The sequence below is a fragment of the Sparus aurata genome, chromosome 4, assembly GCF_900880675.1.
Source record: "Sparus aurata chromosome 4, fSpaAur1.1, whole genome shotgun sequence".
Taxonomy (NCBI): Eukaryota; Metazoa; Chordata; class Actinopteri; order Spariformes; family Sparidae; genus Sparus; species Sparus aurata.
In genome coordinates, this window is record NC_044190.1 from 29,061,428 (window position 1) to 29,084,391 (window position 22,964).

The 22,964-nt window shown below is 40.9% G+C and overlaps 1 protein-coding gene across 3 annotated transcripts in view; it reads right to left on the bottom strand.

Moving 5' to 3' along the window:
* LOC115580272 (CUB and sushi domain-containing protein 1-like) overlaps nt 1-22,964 on the bottom strand; it is a 419,751-nt gene that overhangs the window by 260,443 nt on the left and 136,344 nt on the right. For all 3 annotated transcript variants that reach the window (XR_003983835.1, XM_030414457.1, XM_030414456.1), the window contains exon 3: nt 14,325-14,437. Coding sequence is in view for 2 of the 3 variants with exons in the window: in XM_030414457.1 (XP_030270317.1) it covers nt 14,325-14,437 (113 nt within the window). In the remaining variant the exon portion in view is untranslated. The remainder of the gene's footprint in view (nt 1-14,324; nt 14,438-22,964) is intronic.

Consider the following 22,964-nt stretch of genomic DNA (forward strand, 5'->3'; position numbering starts at 1 on the left):
TGTTGATGAAGGTTCTCAGTCATCCAGGTCATGGAAATTCTAAGTGCTCTATTGTAGGCAGCTGGACTCGTGAAGAAGTTTCACGTCTCATCCAAAGGCTTCTTCCATTCTGTTCTTCTTCATCTTCTACAGTTCGGTTCTACAGAACTGAGAGGCCTCTTGGATGTGAGGTGAAACGTCTTCGAGGAACTGATCCAAGTCCAGCTGCCTACGATACAGGACTATAAATATAGAAGACGGTTACTACAATGTTTACAACTGTAGAAGTAAAACTGTATTCCTATACAGTATTGATTAAACTGCCTCACAACTACAGGTGGACTACAGAGAGCCACAAGCGCTCAAACCTGACACCACCGTCCAACACAAAGCACAAAAAAAAGTGTGGACAGATGCCCAGTTCAGCTTTAGGTGAGAGCTGCATTTAATTTCAATAAAATATGCAGTCTTTGAAATGAAGGATCCAAAAAACCCTCTCTGAACTCCACTCAGAATTTCACTCTGCATTCAGGAGAAGACACAATTTTGGAATCTCATTTTTAATGTTCACACCTCTGCCTTTTCCCTATAAGGCTACTTTGTAATTATTACAACTGTACACTCGTCAAAAGGCTGAAAATGATCACCATACATTTTTATCAGTGTGCTACGAGTGTTGCTCTTTTGTCACCTTTTCTTAATATCTAAAAAGTGGTATTGAGGTTTAAAAAGGAACCGTCGGCACATAAGTATAGAATCTACTTTTCTTCTAGAGGAGAACACAGCCTTAATTAGTGAAACGCTACGACTGCATGTCTTCCTCTGACCTCTGTGACGACCTGTACTCAAACAGAACACGGCTTTCCAGAAAGAATGGAGATATTGTTTTGTACAATCATGATCTCTATACCAGTGCATTCATTTAATTGCGTTGTTGTTTATCACAGTCGGACAATGACAGTAAAGTGTTTTAAATCCTGATTAAATTGTCAGGCTCCTTAGTTTTATTGTTAACGTACACCTAGCTAAAACTAATTGTGTCTAAAGTCCTGTTCACACTGGACTAGTATCTGCTGGAGACCTCTAGTAATTTGTAAAAATCGCAAAGGATGCCTACAAAAAACAATTCAAACACATATTACCTGCCATATCTCGCCAAACACAGAGGTCATCAGTCACCAGTCCTGTGCAAATCAGCATGACTGTGTTTGTGTTTGTTTTTAAACATGTGTTTTCTGTTGTCCGACAACTGATCAAATGAGACATTTGACCACCGCTCAGGATGCGTTCAACAGCAGTCAACAGCTGTTCTTTCAGATCTGCTATACTGATGTTTAAAAGTGATGACAGAGAAGGTTAGGAGCAGCAGAAGGTATAGGTACAGCAACAAAGCATCCCTTACTTGATATAAGTGAGCTGAAGATGTTTATTTATGCTTGTTAGAAATGCATAAAGGAAAAGCATAAAAAAAAATCAACTCTTAACTATCAGCTGAAGTACACTTGCTTTGCATCTTTAAATTTACAAACTCTTGACATATCTTCAAGTTAATGTCAGTAAACATCCTACAGTTTGGAGTGGTTTTAAAATGTATCGCACGCATTATCCACCTCATTTATATCACTGAAGGTTGGCTAAAAAACAGAAACACTGCTGAGTAACTGTGTGAAGCAATACAATCCAACAGCAACACAAACTTTATCTTAAAAAATGACCCTGCAGACAAATCAATACCTTAACATTAACATTACAGCCTTCATGATGGGAGGATCTACTGCCGGACTGTTGGGTTGTATACAAATATATGTGTATATATATATATATATATATATATATATATATATATATATATATATATATATATATATATATATATATATATGTGTATATATATATATATATATATACAAAATGTATTTGTGTAACGTGCTGTCAAATGTTCATCAGTGGGACATAATCCATATAGTTATTCATAATGACGTGTAAGGTGTAATTCTCTTTAACGCTTCTGCCTCCACTCTTCAAAGTATAAATAAGGTAAAACAATAACTATTAAAAAAGTTAAATAAATAGAAAACTAGACAGAGTGAATGCTTGTTCTGCAGTTCTCTGCTATATTTGCAGAAAAGTATAGTAGTTTATATCATAGCAATTATAATGGTTGTTAATTACTGGATTTACATACATGCATTAGATTATCAAATGTTCAGGTAAGATGAAGGGTCAGTGTTGAAGAACACTTATTTGTAATTAGCCAGAAGTCTGAAAGTTTGATTACCGGTGGTTATACCTCTTAATGTCCACGTTTGATTTTTTTGTAAAAATTATGAATGCTTAATATGAAAGGCTATTACATTTCACTTTCCAGAAATCTACTTAATATTGGAGTGGAAATAAAACCTCTAGTGACTATCAGTCATCTGTGATTTGTTCTTGTGGAGTAGTCGATTTTAACTGTGACCAAAAAACAAAAGAGAGTGGAAAGAATCAGTTTGCCATGAGAGGGGTGTCAAAGTTATTAAAAAAAAAGAAGGAAAGACAAAAGAAATGATACCCACTGGAACCATTTTACAAGCCACATTCAGTATTTAATAATAATAATCTGCTGCTTTCCCTTGGACGGCACTGATGTGTTAAAGTTCTAAGGTGTGAGACAGAACCAGAGTTAGAAACTCCGACAGCGAGCGTGTAGAGAGAAGCTTAAAGCATGACTGAGAGTCAGAGAGAGGCTCGCTTAAGTGACAGTAAGCGAGCACTTTCTGTCTCGAAGATTTTCACACAGATTTTATAAGCTCTGCTTAACATCAGAGAGAGAAACACAGAGGATAAAATGAGGGCATAGAGATATGAAAATGTGACAAAAAATCTTTTATCTCTGCCCCCCCCAGTTCCCATTAGGCTATTACAGTGCAATTGAACTGCATTGAATTGTCGCTGGTCGTAAGAGATAAGAAATCCCCATAAGGAAATCTTAACGTGGGGGGTCCAGTGTCATATTATCAGATAAAAACCCATCGTTTATACTAAAGTACACATTTTCCAAAGGTCACTGGATGTAGCACTGACCACTGAGGTCAGCAAAGTGATGAACGAATGCACAATGGTAATGTGCTCGGCCAATTACAGCGAGAAAATGAATGAGAACATTTGATTAACATACAGATTATATAAAAATCTATGTTTCTTGTGTGATTTACATTGATGATTGTGATTACATTCTAGCTGGCAGACTTAAAGCAAGACTTAGCATATAAAACTACAATGTGTGTCTGTGTGACTTTAAAAACACTATTTCTGGAAGAATATTGAGCGGGAAAATCAATACCACTACAGCATCTGTAGCCTCACATAATCTCCTTCATGAATCATCATCTTAAGCGGTTAATGGCAGCCATGCTATCCCACCTGTCTGAGTGGGGCGGCCTCCCAGATTAGGACTCAATTTCTAGAGTAGCACCAGTGGAAAAATGACAAGTCACTGAACCGGCCTCACACCTGATTGGTGAGCCATAAATTACATACACTAAGTGTGTCCTGATTCAAGGACCGGATCTGATGACAGATGTGGCCTGTGAAGGTGAGTCCACAAAGCCAGAATGAACCACAAAAGACAGACGTGCCTGAGCCTCCAAGAGAGCAAAACTAATGGTGCATTTTAAATGCATTCATAATGTGCATTATTATGAATTGTTTAATAGTATAATTCTCTATTCCTATAGTTGTACTGTCCTTGCATGCCAAGACAAACAATATACCCCTAAAATGATGATAATAGTAGTAGATGAAACTTTTATCTCAAGGACCGATATACATGCAGCGTGACATTTGTGCCTGTGACAGAGACCACCTGCAGATCCATAAGGGCATTGCGCTGCTTCTCTGTATTGCTACGTGTCTGGTTTTTGTCCACATGTGTCTACATGGCCCTCCAACAGGTAACTCAATAGAACTGTTAAAAAACATAATCAAAGCACTTAATTGTGCCAGAGCTAATTAATCAGTTCAGTAGCAGTTAATATTGGCTACGCTCCCAAACCCCGCATAACCAACTGCATTATAAAAAAGTAAATCAAATAGCTGCGGTGGATTTTGAAAAAATCTAAAAAAGGAAAAGCAATGAAAATTCAAATTGATGTATTTAATGTGATTTATCTTTGTAGAATTGATCTATTACAATTGATATCATTCTGCAAAAGAAGTGATCATTTAAAGCTACATTATGAAACAACGGCATGTGCTCCAACTCTGATGACCAGAAAAGGGAAATAACCTCCGAAAAAATTAGAGATGAAAGCCTTCTCATCAGTTCTGAATGGAGTAATAATTGCAAGGAGACATCCAGTAGAGGTTTAGAATCAATCATCTAAAGTGGACCTATTCTCAGGTTGGACATTATGAAAGATAACATCAATAGATGGCTACATCTTGAATGAGCGCACAACAGATATTTGTCACTTCCTCATACTACTTTTACACCTTAACTAGCGTGATCATCACAAATGTGGCTGAAAAGCAGGTAGCAATAGAAAGCAGCATATCACATACCTCATCAGACTACAGCAAAAACAACATTAAACTTATTTTAAAAGGACTCTGCAATAACTTTCGTAATTAGATGCATTGTTTGATTCCAGAGCCGATGATGGATGTAGCTATGAGTGAGACATCTCGCTTTGCTTACCATCTCTGTTCAGAGTTGCACGTGTGCAGTACCGAGCAGGCAGCTGGCATGGCTCAGGCAGCAGCCGAGGACGATGTAGGAGAGGTTTCTGTTATCATAACTTTAACTTTAATCTCTCGTTCAAACAGAGCGCTGACTGAGTGATGTTTGAGGGGAAAAAAAGTATCAACAAACCGAGGGGTGAAAATTGTACATATCCACGGGAGTCTTGTGCTTCCATCACAACTGATTAACACCCATGACTACTACAGAGTCATCTGACAAATGACACAAACTCTATATGTTAGTGGGTTTTTTGTCCAGTTTAAAAAGGGGTGTTAGTTGCAATGTCAGCTGTGATGTTGCAAATGTTCTCAAAGTACCATTTGTTTCTGCACCACTACTAGTTACATATCAGGTTTCTGAATACACCACCGGAAGAACAGCTTTACTTGCAAAACATCGCATTCAAAAAACAGAAGGTGGCACGGAATGATATGTTCTCTTTAGACAGGCGATTCAGTGAGAGAACTTGTGGCTCTCTCAACTCTTGGACAGTGGTGCTGAACTTAGGACAGTCTTTCCCCGGAGTGGATTTATGTTGTGCAGAGTTAAAAAAAAACACAAGTTGCCTGAGTCTTTGAATAGCGGCAGTGTGAAGTGTGAATGCTGATGCACACAGTTGTGGCAGAAAACTATTCACGGTCAACTCGACTTGGAATACGGTCCGATATGTTTTTAGCTAAAGACATTTTGCCCAGTAGCCGGCAAAACAACACTGTGTCTGCGTGGAACATTTCCCAGGTGTGATGCGAGCATTTATCCCACCATCTGCTCTTAGTGACTGTGCTGAGAGTCCAGTTAGCCCAAAGAGACTGAGGATAGCACATAAAGGGGTGCTAAGTTCAAACCACTTAGATGTCATATTGACTTTACTGCATGGTGGGAAGTTGATTACACACTCACTACAAGCATGTGTGTGTGTGCGTAAGGGGGAGGAAAAAAGTGTGTGCCTTGGCTCCGACAACACGCTTTTGATGATGGTGGTATCACCCTTGAACACTCCTCTGCTGCCCCACCATGGGTGCACTCACACACACACACACACACACACACAAACACACACATATACACACAGCGGGATAGTTGACATTGCTGTTTAGATCGATGTGGCTGACTACAGCTGGCGTCAGTAACAACAGCGTTATATGACACACTCCCACAGTGAAGAGCTTCCTATGGTGTACCAGTCAATATGGGTTAATGGTGTAACGGACTGCTTCTCCCTTTCTCACCGTCTCTCACTCTCACTGTCGGCCCTTCGCTCTCTTTATAACCACACATACCCACACACACACACACACACACGGATATACACAAACATGTTGCAGTACCTGACTGCCCTAGTAACAAATCCTGCAGTAGTCCTTCCTTCCTTTAATGATTTGCTGTGTGTGCTCGAAGAAGATTCCCCGCTGAATCCATTGGCTTTGACTAAACTCGCCAACCTATTATTCTCAATGAAGGGCACACATTTACTGATGGGGGGAGGGAATAACAGATCGATAGCCAGCTAAAATAGACCATGCGATGGTAGCAGAGAAATGCACAAAATGTCAGTCGTAATGATAATCATTGATATGCTGCTGGATAATAAAAAAACCCCAAAAAACTCAGGTCTCTCAGAAAGGAAAGGAAATGACATTTTCTATGTTTAATGTCTCATTTTTCTCGGTCGGCTTGTCGCAGCATCATTTCCGCTTTAGACGTGGAGAGATATTGCACGGTTTATCTTCGCGCTAACCTGGCCTGCATGCAGTAAACATTCAAAACGAGAGCCCCTCTTATGTATGCACTTAATGTGTTTATTCACACGTATGTGTGCAAGCGTGCCCCGCTATTATATGCATCAAAGCAATTTTCATCAACATATTATGTTTACACCGAGCCCACTAATTTCAGTCGTCTCCACCATTTCCACTTCAAACAGCTAATATTCTACATGTATATATAACCCGTTTCATCAGTGTACACGCAGCCCATTTCCTCAACAAGCTAATCAAAAGGAATTTATTTTCCTTTGGAGTGACTGAGACGTGTTTACTCTTTAAGTTTTCACTCAGATAAATGGAGCCTGTGTTGCTTGTTGCCAAATCTGAGCTCAATAATTCGCTGACCTAATGAAAGCAGTTATTATTGTGAATCTATAATGGCTTAACATGGAACACAGGCGTTTCCCTACATCAGCAGCTATGCCGTGTTCAGCAGAAATACGCACTGATCATTACCGTTGATTAAACAACCCGCTGGATTCAGAATGATAACGACCAGGGGTATTGTGTGATAACGAGTTTAGGAAACGCTGAATGAGAGACGATGTCTTGTGCAGCTTTCAGGCAGATTGTGAGCGGATGGTAAGAATCCTGTTTTCGATATTAAAAACACATTTCTCTCTATGGATTCGTACAAAAACAGCTTGAGCACATTCGTTCATGATCTCTGAACCATGATAAGTGAGCTCCCTGAAGCTTCTAGTTGATCGCTCTTTATTTAGCAGACTGGATTTAACTCCGGATAGCAAAGTATAGCAGCGGGCTGCTCGACTGTCATTCAAACAGGGGGGGATTTCTGCAGCCAAGCTGTAGAGTGTTAGATTAGAAATTCATTCAAGCTATGATTTGAGACACAAAAAAAAATCAAAAATTAAAGGACAATCCACACTGGAAGCACTCTTGACAGTAGCTGGACAGAAAGTTTTATCAGATGTAGTGATCCAAACAGATTCCTGACAAACACACAGCGGGGGACCCTGTGCGTTTTTTTAATGCTTTTTCTGAGCTTGCTGTTGTTATTACTAAAGGGTAAACGCCACAGGAGGTCCTTTCAATCACAATCTCCTGCTTTCTACATGATATGTTAATAAGGCTATCTGCAGTGATTGATCAAGCACTCGCGTTTCTGTTTGAGCTGTCATGATACGTGTGGTTTGCCCACCCTCCGTTGTCATGGGGGAAAAAAAACAATAAATGACTCAATAAACAAAAACTAATTTCTGTACACTCCCCACTTCTCCCACTTCAAAACTATTTTTGTCCGGTAAATTTGTGATGTTACTCAGCGTGATGAAGACAGTTTGACCTGTCGCCGTCCTCTCAGCTCCTGAAGAGCTGCTGCTGACAGGACAGCTGCTTCTGAGGACATGACGGACAAACGTAGGCTGGAGTCTGTGCTGATTAAACAGATGGATGATCACACACCACGCTTTGCCTTTGATGCTGAGAGAATATGGAAAGTCTAAACAACTAACCGGCTACATAACTAAATAACTTACTGACCTGGCAAACACATTCACAGGATAAAGTTAAAGGAGACATACTATACTAATGTTCAGGTTCATGATTTTATTTTGGGTCACTACTAACTGCTACTAATAAGTTTACATGCATTAATGCTCAAAAAGACCACCAGTTTTGTCATAGCCCCCCCCCCCCCCCCCCCCCCAGGCATAAATAATGAATATGTGAGAAGATGACTTAGTGTGATTTCAAGACGTGATGGAATTAAAGGTGAGGCTACTGAGGAAGGCACTTCAGGAGAAATGTTTTCTTGTGGGAAAGAGGAGCTTCTGTATGTGAGGACCTACATAGAACAGTAAGGGAAAGGGAAAAAATGATAAAGCACAAAAGGTCTGCTCTAAATAATGTATAAATTCAGTTAAAAAATCTGACTATGTCATAATTAAAGTCAGTTAAATAGTGGCTCTATGAAATAATATCTATACCTCTATCTATATTTATATAGACATAAATCTCCAATTAACAATGTTGTTATTCATCATGACTTTATCATCAAAAATCTGATACCATGAATTTGAAAACAACCCATCTTAATATGTTTTTGTCAGGCGGACAACATTACATAGCTTATATTCATACTATGTCACAGTTGCCATCTACACTAGTGCAATTTCCTGCAATGGCTATTTGCAGCCCGCTGAGAGTCGGTAAGGCGAAACTCAGTGAAATAAAGGCGCCACTAAGAAAACTATCTGGCTGGAGGCATCGGAAAAAACTCTAGATGAATAAATCTTTCTTATGTGTAACATCATGTCTGAGGACCCGAAATCCCAGAGCAGGAGGCTGCGATCTTTTTTGCATCTCGTCCAATGGTTGGTGGCTACAGGGCTCCCGCCACAGTCTGTGCAAAGCCTTGCATCAAGTCAGCAAGATTTGGAAGCTCCTAGAAGTGTTCCTAATGGATTCTACACAAGTCTGCACAGCCGAGAGAGAGGGGGGAGAGAGGAAGAGAGTGAGAGAGGTGTGGGGGACAGAGAGAGAGGGAAACGGTGCAAATGCCAACACCAAAGGGAATGAACTTCCTGCAATTTTACAGATACACACACATTCAGGCACGGGCACGCACACATTACATGTTGTAATGCAGTGTAAAAAGTGATACCCCATAATAACCTATACATGGTGACATGGTAAGTATTGCCATAACAACAAGACTGGGGGGAAAAAAGCAAAAATACCTGTGACCTGTAGAACATGCAGTGGAACATGTACACACACTCACAGACACACACACACACACACACACACACAAACAGGCACACACACAATCTTTTTTCCCTCTTCTCCTCTGTATTCACATCTTCTTATCTTTAATCTCCCTCTATTGCGCTTCCAGAGTGGTCCCTATACAATCTCCAACAGGCATGTAAGCATGTGTGTGCATAAGTTACTGTTGTGTGTGGATGAGCCTGTATATATACATATATATATGTGTGTGTGTAGGTGTGCGTGTGTGCCTGTGTGTGCTTGTGTTTAATGTGCAGAGTCCCTTTAAAGGCTTTCCAAGTCATGTTTTTCACAGAAGTCCCTCAACAGGAGAGGAAACTCTGCAGCTAGCCTAGGGACTGAAAACGCACACTCGGCCTCTTTCTCTTAAAGTGTGTGTGTGTGTGTGTGTGTGCGTGTGTGTGCGTGCGTGCGTGTGTGTGTGTGTGTGTGTGTGTGTGTGTGTGTGTTGGGAGAGAGTGGGTGTGGGAGGTTGAGACTTTGAGGATGCTTTTTTCTACTTTATCTTAAAGTTAAATGTAGTGCTGGGAGTCAATTATCTGTTTTTCCTCTCTTGCTCAGCACACACAAACACACACACACACACACACACACACACACGCACACTCTCTCTCCAACTATTGTAGTGCATATTGTGCATAATAATCAGTTTATAATTAATAGGCCTCTTAAATTAGAGCAGTTCTCTTGTATTCTCAGTTAAGATGTTAAATGGGAATTGTATAAAAAGATCTTTTCTCCCGAAAATAATGAGCTTTATGGTCATTTGTATATTGGTCTTAAATAGCATTAACATATTTGTTCAATATAAATATGAACATATTTGTTAATAAAATGAAATGTACCATTTAGTACAAATGTAATCTTCATTATTGTGTTGTGTTTATATTGTATTATTCATCTCCAGTTATTTTAATCTAAAAGCTTATACTCTTGAATACAATTAACATATTATATATATGTTCCATCATAACAGTAATAAGCACAACGGCTGCACTGATGTATGTTTCCTGACATATGTTAATTGATTTACATGCCATTAATCTGAAGGCTGCTCTAGAGTCTTAAAGTAGGCCACCAGTCATTGTGTTTCATCCTTTGTGTCCAGAAAGGCCTTGAATCCTTGAGTTTCTTCTTATAGGTAGCAACACTAAACGAATGCACAGGGGGAGTTGCTGGTTGTACTTTCTTGTTGCTAAGCGACAATGGCAAACTCATTTGAGTTCAAAGTTTAAATATTTATAACTTTAGCATTTGGCACCGTCACTGCTAAACACATGCTAAGCTCGAGACTCCAGCTGGAATGTGCACCACGGCCTCGTCTACATTTTAAGAACCGGTGGAGGGAGGGGCCCTCATGGACACACAGCTGAGGGCTTTATCTTTATCATTTCCAACAAATCCACAGCTATGGCTGCAGGTTTAACTCCTGACAAGGCAACTCCGACTCTGATTCTGGAAGAGCGAAACAACGTATATAAATATTCTAAAAATGTTTCATGCCCTTTTGTTGAAACAGACGGAGACAATGGTGGGGGAGATGGTAGAATTACACGTGACAAAGAAATCCTCCATCTGGACCAAGATTCAGCTGAACACAAAATACCATCTGAACCCCGTCGCTGTTAATAAAAGATGAGTGAAGCGCTCCACTTTGATAATGAACTACATACATACATATAGCAGTAGGAAGGCCATGGCGCACAAAAACATTTGTTAAATTTATAATACTACCTTGTTGGCATATTTATGTTGTTATAATTGTTTTCAGTTTCATTTGTAATTTCTCTAATATAACTTTACGTTATGGAGTCACACATGTGGAGACACATTTGTCTTTATTTTGATCAGTCTGGTCAGTCAAGCGCATTGTGGCAACTGAGAAGGCTGGGGAACGTCTCTTTTTTTTATGCCGTATTAAAATCCACTCAAATATGGCCAACGAAAAAGTGATTAACATATGAACACTGCTATAAATTGTTACATAGAGTAGAGCCCCATTTACTGGCAAAATGTGTACATTTGTCAAACATTTTCTCTCGCTCAAGTCTGTGAAGGGATCAGGGTGCATCGGCCAACTCTAGCTTGCTTCTTGAATAAAAGTGAAATGTCGCTTTCTGGCTGTCCCGACATCCTCTCTCGTAGCGCTGCCTGCTCGTGCCTCGGCCCCCCGCTGACTCTATGGATTCGTTGCTGGAGAGAATTGCCCCACCAGCCGCAGGTTGAGGATCTGCTGATTTTCTTCCCTCGTTGTTTTGTGTCTATAGCCTTCAGTCGAAAATCTGATTGTAGATGTGTGTGTTTATTTTTATTTATTCTTTTTATTATAACTTAGTGCTATCAGTACTATTAAATGTATAATTAATAGAGGAAGGAAATGTTTTAAACACATGGCATCAAAACTGCATTAAGACTTTTGATGGTCTTACTGGAGACAAAAAAAAAAAAATCTAGAAAAATATAAAAATATAAAATATATATAAAAAAAAAAAAATAGACACCCCTCCCCCTCCGTCTGTTTATTTACCCCTCCCTCATCCCGCTCGCCATTTCTCTGCAAACCTCTCTCTCTGTCTGTCGCTCTTTCTGCTTCAGGGGAAATTAATTGATGATTATCTTGTCTTGCAGAGCTGGTTTGCAAACTTGCCTTTTTTATCAGCAAGGCCTCGCTTTCCACCACTTATAGCTTCATTTGGCCCTCCCTCCCTCCCTCCCTCCGCCAATCCCTCTCTTGGGCGACCGGGGTCTTATCAGTTACCTATGTGTTCAGACTTATGGTTCAATTTGGCTTCCTTTTAATAAAAGGATAGAACAGAGGAAAGATTTGTTAACAGAACCGGCTTTGTTAACTGAGAGGAGCTGACAGACAGACAGGGGAGACGGGTTGTTAAGACCAATAAAAAGACGGGGCTGAATAGATTCTTTGTTAGTGTGAATTAGTTTAAACGAACAGAAGCGGAGAAAGAGGAAGAGGGAAAAAAGGTAGTGTGTGTGGGGGGGGGGAGATGGTGAGATTGTCTAATGATTTTGAATTCATATTTTATCAGTGAAAAACTGATATCCACCTAGTTCAGCTCATACAGAGTTCAGTTTAGTGGGAGAAAATGGGGGAAAGTTTATATTTGTGACGCAGCAGAAACCTATGGCCTGCCCTGTTGACCTGTTAGTAAACCGGCATCGTTATGTTGTCTGCCACAAATACAGAGGACAGTCGCGAGCATATCCTCAATGGGCAATCACAACACAACATCTGAGAAGTATTCTGGGTTTTACACCATTACACAGATAGCGTCGCAGAAGCTCGTAAAAGGGCCATCACGAATGAGTTAGCAAAAATCATATGCAAGAATATGCAGCCAGTTGGTTCTCAACAATCATTTCGTGAGAGGGTTTTTAGGTCCTCTTGGCCGAGAAGATGCAAACAATCTTAAAACAAAAGGATAAAACAGCCGCACTTAACATAGACGGATAGACAATGCTGGCCACACTCGCTTACGTGTTCAAGTACAAGGTACAAATAATTGCGATGACGATGTGTTAATGGACCTGTTATCAAAGTTGATGCTCAGAAGGAGAATTTGATTTGAGACAGGTGTAATGTTAAGTTAATCAAATAAAAGAAACTCTAATAAATCTTACAGGCATAAAGACACTGTAGCAAAGCCCGCCAGTTAAATACCAGGAGTGATCACACAACCGATGATTGATCTTACATAAGCAAAAAAAAACACGAAGCCTTTAAAAAAATAATTCCCTTTTTGATGCACAAATGCGATGTTCTGCACACACACGCAATCACCTCCATAAACACATACGTCGTTATCTCACAGACACGAGTACAGAGACCAGTTTAGAACACGATGCAAGAAAAAGTGATTACACATTGGCAGAAAAAAAACGTCAATTATACCCACACACGCGCACACTCACACACGCACACAATCACAACCGCTCCTGAGGCAACACACTTTAGAATCCCCGCAGATTTGAAACGGAACAATGAGAAAAATAAATTTAAAACAAAGTGCTTCCTGCAAAAAGGTTTAATGGCTATCAGGTGTGCTTTCACCATACACACATTCAGGAATAAACAGACACACACACACAAACACACACACAAAACAATATGCAGTGTACACAGACAGAGTAAGATAAAGGTGAAACACACACACACACACACACACACCTAGGGGAGTAAGTGTGTATATCTGGTCTCTTGAGTTTGTCTTTGATATTTAGAGTTCATGATTCATAGATGAACTCTTATGCAAGCGTAATGGAACACTCTGTGTGTGCGTGCGTGCGTGTTTGGTGTGTTTGAGTGTGCGCATGTATGTGTGTGTTCTCGGCTGTGTGTGTGTGCGCATCTTCAAAAGGTCAGGCTAAGCATTTGTGTCGCATCCCACCAGGCATGCAGACATGGAAAAGTCTTGTATGCCACGCTCATAAAACACACGTAAGACACACAGCAAAACAACACGCGGCCAGGAAGTCCTCACGGTGAGCAGCTATGTGAACATCCACCCCTTTGTGTAGTGATAAGAGTACAGGACACACACACACACAAGTATAGACTATGCATACATTGGCAGTTTATACATTACAGTGGACCATGGACGACCGAGACAAAGGCTCTTGGCTGTGAGCCAACAAATGAACATTTTAATCTCTTGATATGTCTGTAAAGCACCGTTTGTTCCACTTATTTTCGATCAAAAGAAGAATCAGCCCCTTGTTTTCTCTGGGCCATAAATAGACACACACAATCCTTTAAAAACCAAACTTCTGACCCCCCCTCAAAAAACACCATCCGATTGATATGAAGTCAAGGAATGATTAATTATCAACATCCGAGCATGTCATCACAGTAACTGCAACCCTCCTGTCATTTGGATACCTTCTGATAAACTGGATAATATTTCTAAATGCAGCTCTTTTGGTGTGTACTTCATGCGATGGTCGCTGTTAGTCACATGCCATTTTACAACATGGTTCAGTCACTTTGCGGGTCACATTTGTCATCACTATTGACTCGAATATCATCAGTGTATCAGATCAGCCGCGGTTCATGCATCACGGTGCGCGCTCGTACAATGTCTTACCTTCATATACAGCTTTGAAGCCCTGTGCACTGACGGCGAAGTCTGTGGTAAACCACAAGGCCAGTATAGATCCACTGCTGACTATAGGGGAGGGCAGCATGAATCCTGACAACCTGAAAAAAACAGAGAGAACTCTTTGAGAAAACACGTCTCTGAAATGCAGCACGACAGTTCACTGTTGACTCCTGAAAGCAGACAATAAGGCAGCATAGAATCTGAAAACCTGAAACTCAGAAAAACAGATTTGTACTTGACAAAAATATGACAGTGTGTTTTTTCAGTGTGGATCCGGCTGATGTTCTGGTAAAGACTCCAGCCCTGAAGCCATGAAGACCCCCGTTGGCCTGAGAACACATTGCTTCAAGATCTTCCCTTTTGTGTTTTCCCTGACTCAGCGCCACACTCAGGTCTCAGCTGTCTACTTCATTGAGGAAAAAAGGAAAGTGAAGGGAGTGATTCTCCTGGTCTCTCTATGAGTTTGATACATCTTTAAGCCACAGCGCACAAAAGCAACTATCACTTCATGATAACCAAACTTGTGGTGAGCCCAAACACTATGACATATAAAACAAGCCCGGGAAGATAGAAAGAGGTTAAACAATTTGGGGAGGATCGTGAACAAGCAAACAAAAACGGAAAGAGAAATTGAAGGGGATGAATAATCTAACCAAATGAAGTAAATGTTAATCTGTTAATCAAATGAAGAAACATCCATACAATGTAGAAACTAATATCTGGCATTCATGCTGGAATTGCTGGAAGTTTGGACATTTTAACAGAAGTGTATACAGTAGCTATAGTGGACAAAGAACCAGCATATATATATATAGCTCAACAAAGACTCACTCTCATAATACCTTTGAAGATCCCATCCACACATGTCTTATTAAGGCATACAAAACATTCTCCAATATGGAGACATAGTTTCTGCCGGAAAAAAAGGGTACACATCACTTTAAAACCCTTTAAATGGCACCCACTCCTTTTCCTTCATTAAAAATACCAGAATACATGCATATGGAAATATTTTTTATTTCACAGGTGCGCCTGCCAGTGACTGTGAAAACGACCTTCGAGTGTCAAATATTCACCCGCGGGAACAGGAGGAAGAAGAAAAATGAATGGAGGGGGACTTACTGTTGTTCATTCATCCGCTCAAATTTTGTTTTACAGCATCAACTTTGAGTTTGTGCATGTTTGCCAGGTGTTGAACTCTGCCGTGATTCTAATAGTTAGCATCCCTTGGTGGGGCCAAAAAAGAGGGGAGTGTCCAGTTTGATGATCTGGACTGAATCTGTGCAATTTACAGGTATGTTGTTTCAGACCAGGAACTACACGGGGCTGAGTATTAACACCTTCAGGCTTAATGCTGCCTCAGGAGATTCACCTTAACTAAGCTCACAAACCACACATCTTTTCCTGGGTTTCTGGTGAGTTCCAAGTTCAGTCAGATGCCAGGTGAATAAAAACAAAAACACGCATGTGGTTGGCGTGTCGGTCGCCAGCCAGCTCACACAGTTGGGAGCTGGGACATTGGCTTTTTGGGGTAAATAAACGTGTAAGCAGCGAGAAAATTAACTTTGCTGTCCGTCTAAAACCACGGTGTAAAAGACACAGTATAGAAATATGCTGTTTAAAAGGGGCACGATGTGGTTTTGGAGTAGATTTACAATATTAATGCGGTAATAATACAAACTCAGAAAGAAGATATAACGGTCCCCTGTTCGAAGCTAAAAAAGGTTGTAGAGTCAAACGGTATGAAAATGTGTTCTCCTCTTAAAGGTCCAGCCGGTCAGTTTCAGGGGGAATGTTTGGCAGAGTACAATATTCATAATCATGTATTCATTCTTGTATAATCACAAGTAAGAATCATTGCGTCTTAATTACCTCAGAATATTTTCTTTTTATATCTACAGAGGGAGCACTTGTTTCTACAGTAGTCTAGAATCTAAAAAAACAAACAAACATTGGCTCTGGAGAGTTTTAGTGTGTTTTCATCATTCTGTGCAGCCAAATCTAACACACTGCTCCTTTAAGGGAGGCAGCAGCAAGGGTTCTTTCCAAAAAAAAAAAGGAAAAAGGACTTGCTTGTAGAAAACACAATAACTGGCTTCTAACAATGTCTTTTTCAAATAGGTAAACACAAGAAGGAATGTTGTAATGTCTTGTTTCTCTGTGTGTTGGGCTGCAGAGGTTTTCCTGGGTGCAGCCAAAAAAGTGTCAATTTTGATTATCCTTTACTGGTGACATTGCTCTGTTGGCTTATCCAAAGCCATGACCTCCAGTGCACACCGGGCTGGTTTGCAGCTGAGGGTGAATGGTTAACACTGTATGAGGATTAGCACAGCCAAATTTGAGGGTTCTGTTTGACATGGTGGATTGGCCCCTTTGGGTTGGGGGCAAGTTGGTTCCCCAAAAGAAAGGCGGAAGCTCTCACGCACCCAGTAGGTCCACAGTATGCCTTAATCCTCACCCTGAAGCTCCGGGTGGCAAGAGTCAGGGTCAGGTATTTTAGAAGAAACTCTGAGCAGAACCGCTCTTTCTTTGTAGTTAAAAATGCCAGTTAAGACGATTTGGGAATCTGATCAGGTTAATAGTGGGTGTCGCCCCCATGTCTGACTTTGAGCAAGAACAAGACAGGACGAGAGGGAGTAAATATACAGTCTGTCCTGCGAACATGTATGCATCCTCCAGGAAGAGCTGCAGAGTGTGGAAAGGAGAAGGAGACAGAGAGAAGAAGACGTCTTGCTTATTCCTTTATTGCTGACTCTGACAAGCAGTGGCAAAAAGTAATCAAATATGAGTTTCCAGATTTCGATTTTGGTTATGCATCATTTCAATATTTATGCACTTTATTCTGTCATTGTTCAAGCAGTGCAGGACAATTAAATAGCAATTAGAACACCATTCTACTTTCAAGTGTCCACGACAGCAGAGTTAAGCAGCTCTTGATGTATCCAAGTCAAGAGAAGGCAACGATTTGAGGAAAGAGATGGGACACAATAAATCGTCAGTGCGTACAAGTATGCAGCAATGAAAGGGGAGGAGAGACGAAACCAAAGGAAATGACAGGAGAGGGCAAAAATAAAAGGAAAGAGAGAGCGCTGGCACAATCAAAGCAGTGATGACAGCGAGTCTTGTGACAGCCATTTCATGGGATTCACTCTTCATCATTTGAAAGGTCAACCAGGTCACAACTGAGAGGTGAGCCGAGGTGACACATAAAAAAGTGGGGAATGGAAGTGAGAAAGGAGAAAAGAGGCAGGCGAAAATATGGTTTGGGGAGAGAAAGGAGGATGGACCAAAAAAAAGGGGTTAAAGTCATTTAGCTACAAAGCAAGACAGAGGACAGTGGAAACAGAGAGAAATGAATAATTTTAATTCAGGTGGCCTCAAAGCAAGGACACGAAGGACGGACAGGACGGGATGAAGGGAGCGCACGGAAAGTGACAAACAGAAAGAGGGATGAGGGAGGAGAGGAGAGGAGAGGAGAGGAGAGGAGAGGAGGGAGAGGGAATTGAAGAAGGACAGGATGGAGAGGGGCGTGAGGTCCGCGGTGAGACGAGACAAGAAGAGGGAGGAGGAGCTAGATGGAGGAGAAATGTTTTGCTTTTTTAGAAAAATGTAAATTAGATTTTTTAGTTGACTTTATTTAGCCACAGCAGTGTTTGGCACCTCAGATGTATCTTTCTTATTTAACTGTATGCACTGAGTTTTTGGGGGTTATTTGTGTTAGAAGTATTTTTGAGACTAAGCACGCTGATCCTGTGGTAAGACTATTGAAATGCTGTGTGCTGCTTACACCAGTAGAGGGTAGGTCATGCTTACACTTACAGATTCTGTGAGCAAAACTCGAGAAGCAAGCAGCGAAATCCATGATCGTTATTTTTCATTACGCTGCACAATAAAATATTTGAGCTGTTGTTTTGTCAAGTTGTGTTGATGACAGACGCTCGTACTTGCAGTCACTTCATATTTTTTACAGTAATGAAGTCCAACTACATTTTATCATTATTATTGTTAATATTATCATTATTGATTAAAGAGCACTTTCAGAGAAAAGCACATTCATTAATTGATTCTTTTAACCGACCACATATTCACATACATGCTTGTTGGGATCTGGTAATACACACGCAACAATCAATAGACTCATTTTGTGTGGAAACCCCCTTTTTTTATTCACTCCTCTTTGAGTCAACTGTCTGGCTCATCTCTACCGTGTGAGGAAATAGCCAATATCTGTGATGTATTTCATTGTATTTTCATCAGAATTCTTCAAATGAATCGCCCCCCTGTTGTAACTTGACATATCAGAAGTTCAAAACAGTCTCTTTTCCAGCCGTTTCTTATTGTCTTATATAGAAAACACAGTACAGCATTGTTTGGCACATTAAAGTCAAAAGATGTGTTGACCCCAAAATTCTCTACTCACCCTGATGCTGACAGAAACATTGCCGGAGCCACACGTAGAAAAACTACATTGTAGTCTTCTCCTAAACAACTGAAGCTGATGAGGTCTTGCTTTAAGAATGTGAGAACGTCTAAAAAAGAAGCCCCAAAATGCCCCCAAATTGATTTAAAAAGACATTATTTAGAACCTCAACGCTCGGGCGGGCTCGTGCACCCACGTTAGACAGGGTGTACACCGATGCTCTTAGCTTGGCAGCTACAGTGTAAATAACCTATTTTCAAATCAATTTGGGATCCTGGAGGTTCCTGCTTCAGTTGTTTAAGAGAAAGCTGCTCTACTGATTTGCTCCAGACATTTCTGTGAACTACACAACATTACCTGACTCTCCTTCGGTATCGGGTAGAGAGCGGATAATGACTGAAATTTCATGTTTGGGTGAACTTATTTGTGAAGTGCTGTCAAAATAGTGTAACTTAGCTAACAATTTGTGTGATTCAGTAGCCCCTTTCTTTTTCCAGTTGAAGTGATTTCAATTGTGGTGCTGTTTAATTACAGGTCATTTAGCTAATTATACACTCAGTATATTACATCCAACTAAAGCAAGTGCAGAAAGGTGCTTCTGCTATTTAGCTTAAAACCATAAGAAATCATAATAATCAGAAACAACAGCTCTCAAACACAGTTTCAACAAACAGACATCATAATCTGCATGATAATAGTATTTACTGCAGGAGCTATAAAAAAGTGGCAACTGAGTGTACATTGTGTTCATACAGTAGATGTCAAAGCACCGCAAAGTCTCTGTTTGTCGCCAGCTTTCTATTGGTGACAACACGAGAAAAGGCCTGAGTTTATGAAGCAGCAGCTTTTGTGTCAGATGTAATGCTATAATGCTAAGTCCATTCATGTGAGCTTTCTGCTATTCCTACATTTTTATCAAATGCAGTTATAATATATGTTCTTTCTGGGATTCTGTTGACTGCATGTGATTGGTCTTTCTACGTCTACGTCTAGTGAGTGAACCATTCTCTTACTTTTTTCAGGCTGTGTGCGCTGCACTTTTCAGCGCGCCTTCTATTTTTCTCAACCAGAAAAGAGAGCTGCCCGGTCACAGGCTGTAATAAATCACCTTGGTGGCCCACAGGGGACAGACGTTGCATTCCCATATTAATATTTCACCACTCGACAAATAAAATGTGAATAAAGTGAAATTGGTATAACTAATTATTGGGCGCTCCTATATTTTTAATTTCATGGGCGCAAGAACTCCTTCCGAGGGCATTTTTTGCTCTAGGCCAAGGTTAATTTTTGACACCGGTCGGAGATTTAGAGAGAGGCTGGCTGGGACTCTTATTGATCACAGAGGTACTGGCTGCACTGTCTGCTACTGAAAACTGCAAAGTAAAAAAAAAAAAAAAAGTGTTTGTGACTGGGCCTTTAACAATCCCTGGCGTTAATACGGATACAGATTTACCCTCAAACTAGTTTATTTATAAATTACATTGATTAGAAAAACATGTCACACTACCGCATTCCACACATACTCATAGGAACGGTTATAAATCATCATAAGCAGCGCAAAATGTTCTCGTTAAACTAAATGGATAGCTTGAACCCGAACACGAGCATTATCATCTCCCATTTTTCTGTTTGTCTTTGGGAATAAAATGGCACAGCGGTTTGAGTCTGAAATAGAGGACTGACCAGGAGACAGATGAGGAGACACACACACACACACACACACACACACACACACACTCACTCACCAACACGCGCACACACACACACACACACACAATTGTCAGTCAGTGAGTCAGTCAGTTAGTCAGCCAGGTAATGAGCAGTAATCGTCTTGCTGTCACTGTACTGATGGACTGACATGTTTCCATATCCCTGTCTAGTCTCCAGCTCTCTCTCCGTCTCTCCACTCCCTCTTCCCCCCGCTCTCTTTCCGTCTCGCTCCCTCCCAATCACACTGATCCTACGGCTGTCTGACATTTATGCGAAAATAAGTGATCCGGTTTAAAGACTATGTGACCGTCGGTCAACTGTCCAACCAGTCAACCAGCTTATGTAATCAGACAGCTACTCAGAGATTCCAGCCAGCCGGTCATTACAGTCAACCGACCAACCAGCCAGCTTGCCTGTGTGCCTTTCTGTTGCCGCGTCCATCTGTCTGGCTGCCCATCTGTATCTGCCTGTTTAACAGTCTATCTCTCTCGCTCTGCCTGCCAGTCTATCAGACTGCTGGCATGTCTGATGTTGACAGGCTCTTATAATGCTGGGATTAATGTTTAGATTGGATGGTTGTACAGTAATAAGGCATACCATGGCACCGAAATAGCATCAGGGTTATTTTCATCACCATCACATGAACTCTCTTCCACAGAATAGACAGAGGGGAAGATAAAAAACAAACCTTGGTGTTAGTGTAAATGAACCGGTCGCCCAAAATATTGCAAGTGATGCAGTTTGGCAGCATTTCAGATTTGTACAAAATCAAACGGGAGACGAGAACTATTTGGTGAAGCCGTGTGTAGGATGTCAATGATGGAAGATGGGAGCGCTTCAACACTGACATTCGCTTCTCGGAGTCAATGACCCTCTAGCTGTGGAGATGATATGTATATTCTCAAGTTCAACAGCTCTCTCTATTCTCCGAATGCAGCTGCAGTCCATGACCACGGACTAGCTGTAACCTGTCTGAACAGTCATTAATCAAAGTGCAAAGTGTGTGTGGGGAACACCCTATAAAGACAGGTAGAAAGGTAAGGTTACACGCATGGTAACATTCACAAGTGCGTTTGATGTTGCATGATGAAAATACTTGCATTAGTGAGCTGCCGATGTGTAAGGGCCAACACGGTCTCATTCCAAACTTGTTAAAGTAACAGCAGCTTGGCCAGTGGCTTAACTCTCAAACTACGATGATCTACCACACTCTAGCTTCAGTTTTTTGGCGTGAAAGGTTCCACGGTGTAGTTAGCAAAAATATGTAATATACAACATCTGATCAAGACTCCAAAATTACTTGGTTACGATTAGGAGATGTCAAAAGTGTTGCTAGAGGGGTACCTACTTTGCCAGACTTAGAAGTGTTGGGCCACTGACGAGGCTGCTGTATCTAACACATCGGGAGTGAGAACAGTGACCGCTTTGTGGCACGGTACTGTGTAACAAAAGGCAGGGATGCAAAACTCACCTTTGAACAATCTTTTCCCTTTCTTGACTATAATTGAACCCTTTATTAAAGTGAGCCAGTGATACTTTACACCTGGTAAAGCTGGCACACCTGAAAGACAGAGCCCAGGGTGCTTTAATTAAATTGGTATTTTGGTGTAAAATATGCTGTTTTTCCAAAAACAGACATCTAAGAACACCGTCTGTTTTATAATCTCAACACCACTCCTCTTATCAGTAAAGTGAGAACACAGCGCCACTGAGCATTTATTAAAGAAAATAGCAGGTGCACTTAGAAGCACCCTCAGCATGTAGTACTGAGTGCTGGCTGGTGCCATTAGAATGGACTTGTTAAGTTACGCTTGTATTACGGAATGATTTTAAAGTGGGTTTTGCCGGTTAATTGTCGAATACACAGTCAGTCTGCTTTACCTTTACTTGATTCCTCCTTGACTGATTTCAGTACAAGACATCGTAAGTAAAACAATTAAACGTCGCCTCCCTTATCTGTGAATGTATACATCTACATCTACATCAAAGCCTGGTGACTTCTAGCATGTCCTTGCAGTCTTCTGGTAAATGTGGCTTACAAGTGGTCGACCAAGCAGAACATTTCAATAACTTAGCTCTGAAGAGTCATTTTCAGACAGCTCTCTGCGGCTCGCTGTAATTTCAAGTCACTCAACTCATGTGGAATAGTTGATACTTGAATACAGAAAATGTGTACAGCGTTGATGTTTGACATCTGCTGCGACCTTGTCCTTCCCTAAAAAGGAAGGAGTGTGGGGGGGGGGACAATACTCATTCCCCCTTGAGGAGAACGGTAGATTCGGCGTCCCCGCGGGTGGATGCAGGGGTGGAAGTGAGGCTTTTTGAAACGTTACATGAACATCAGAGGCAGCTAGTGACAGCATACAGTAGCTTCAAAGGTGAGTGATATAGCAGCAGACATGAAGCAAAAGAGTGAGCAGAGCGCTGACGGCTCGAGGGTGTAAGGCATATATGTTGCAGTGAGAGGAGTATGCCATGGGAGTTTAGCTGTGGGC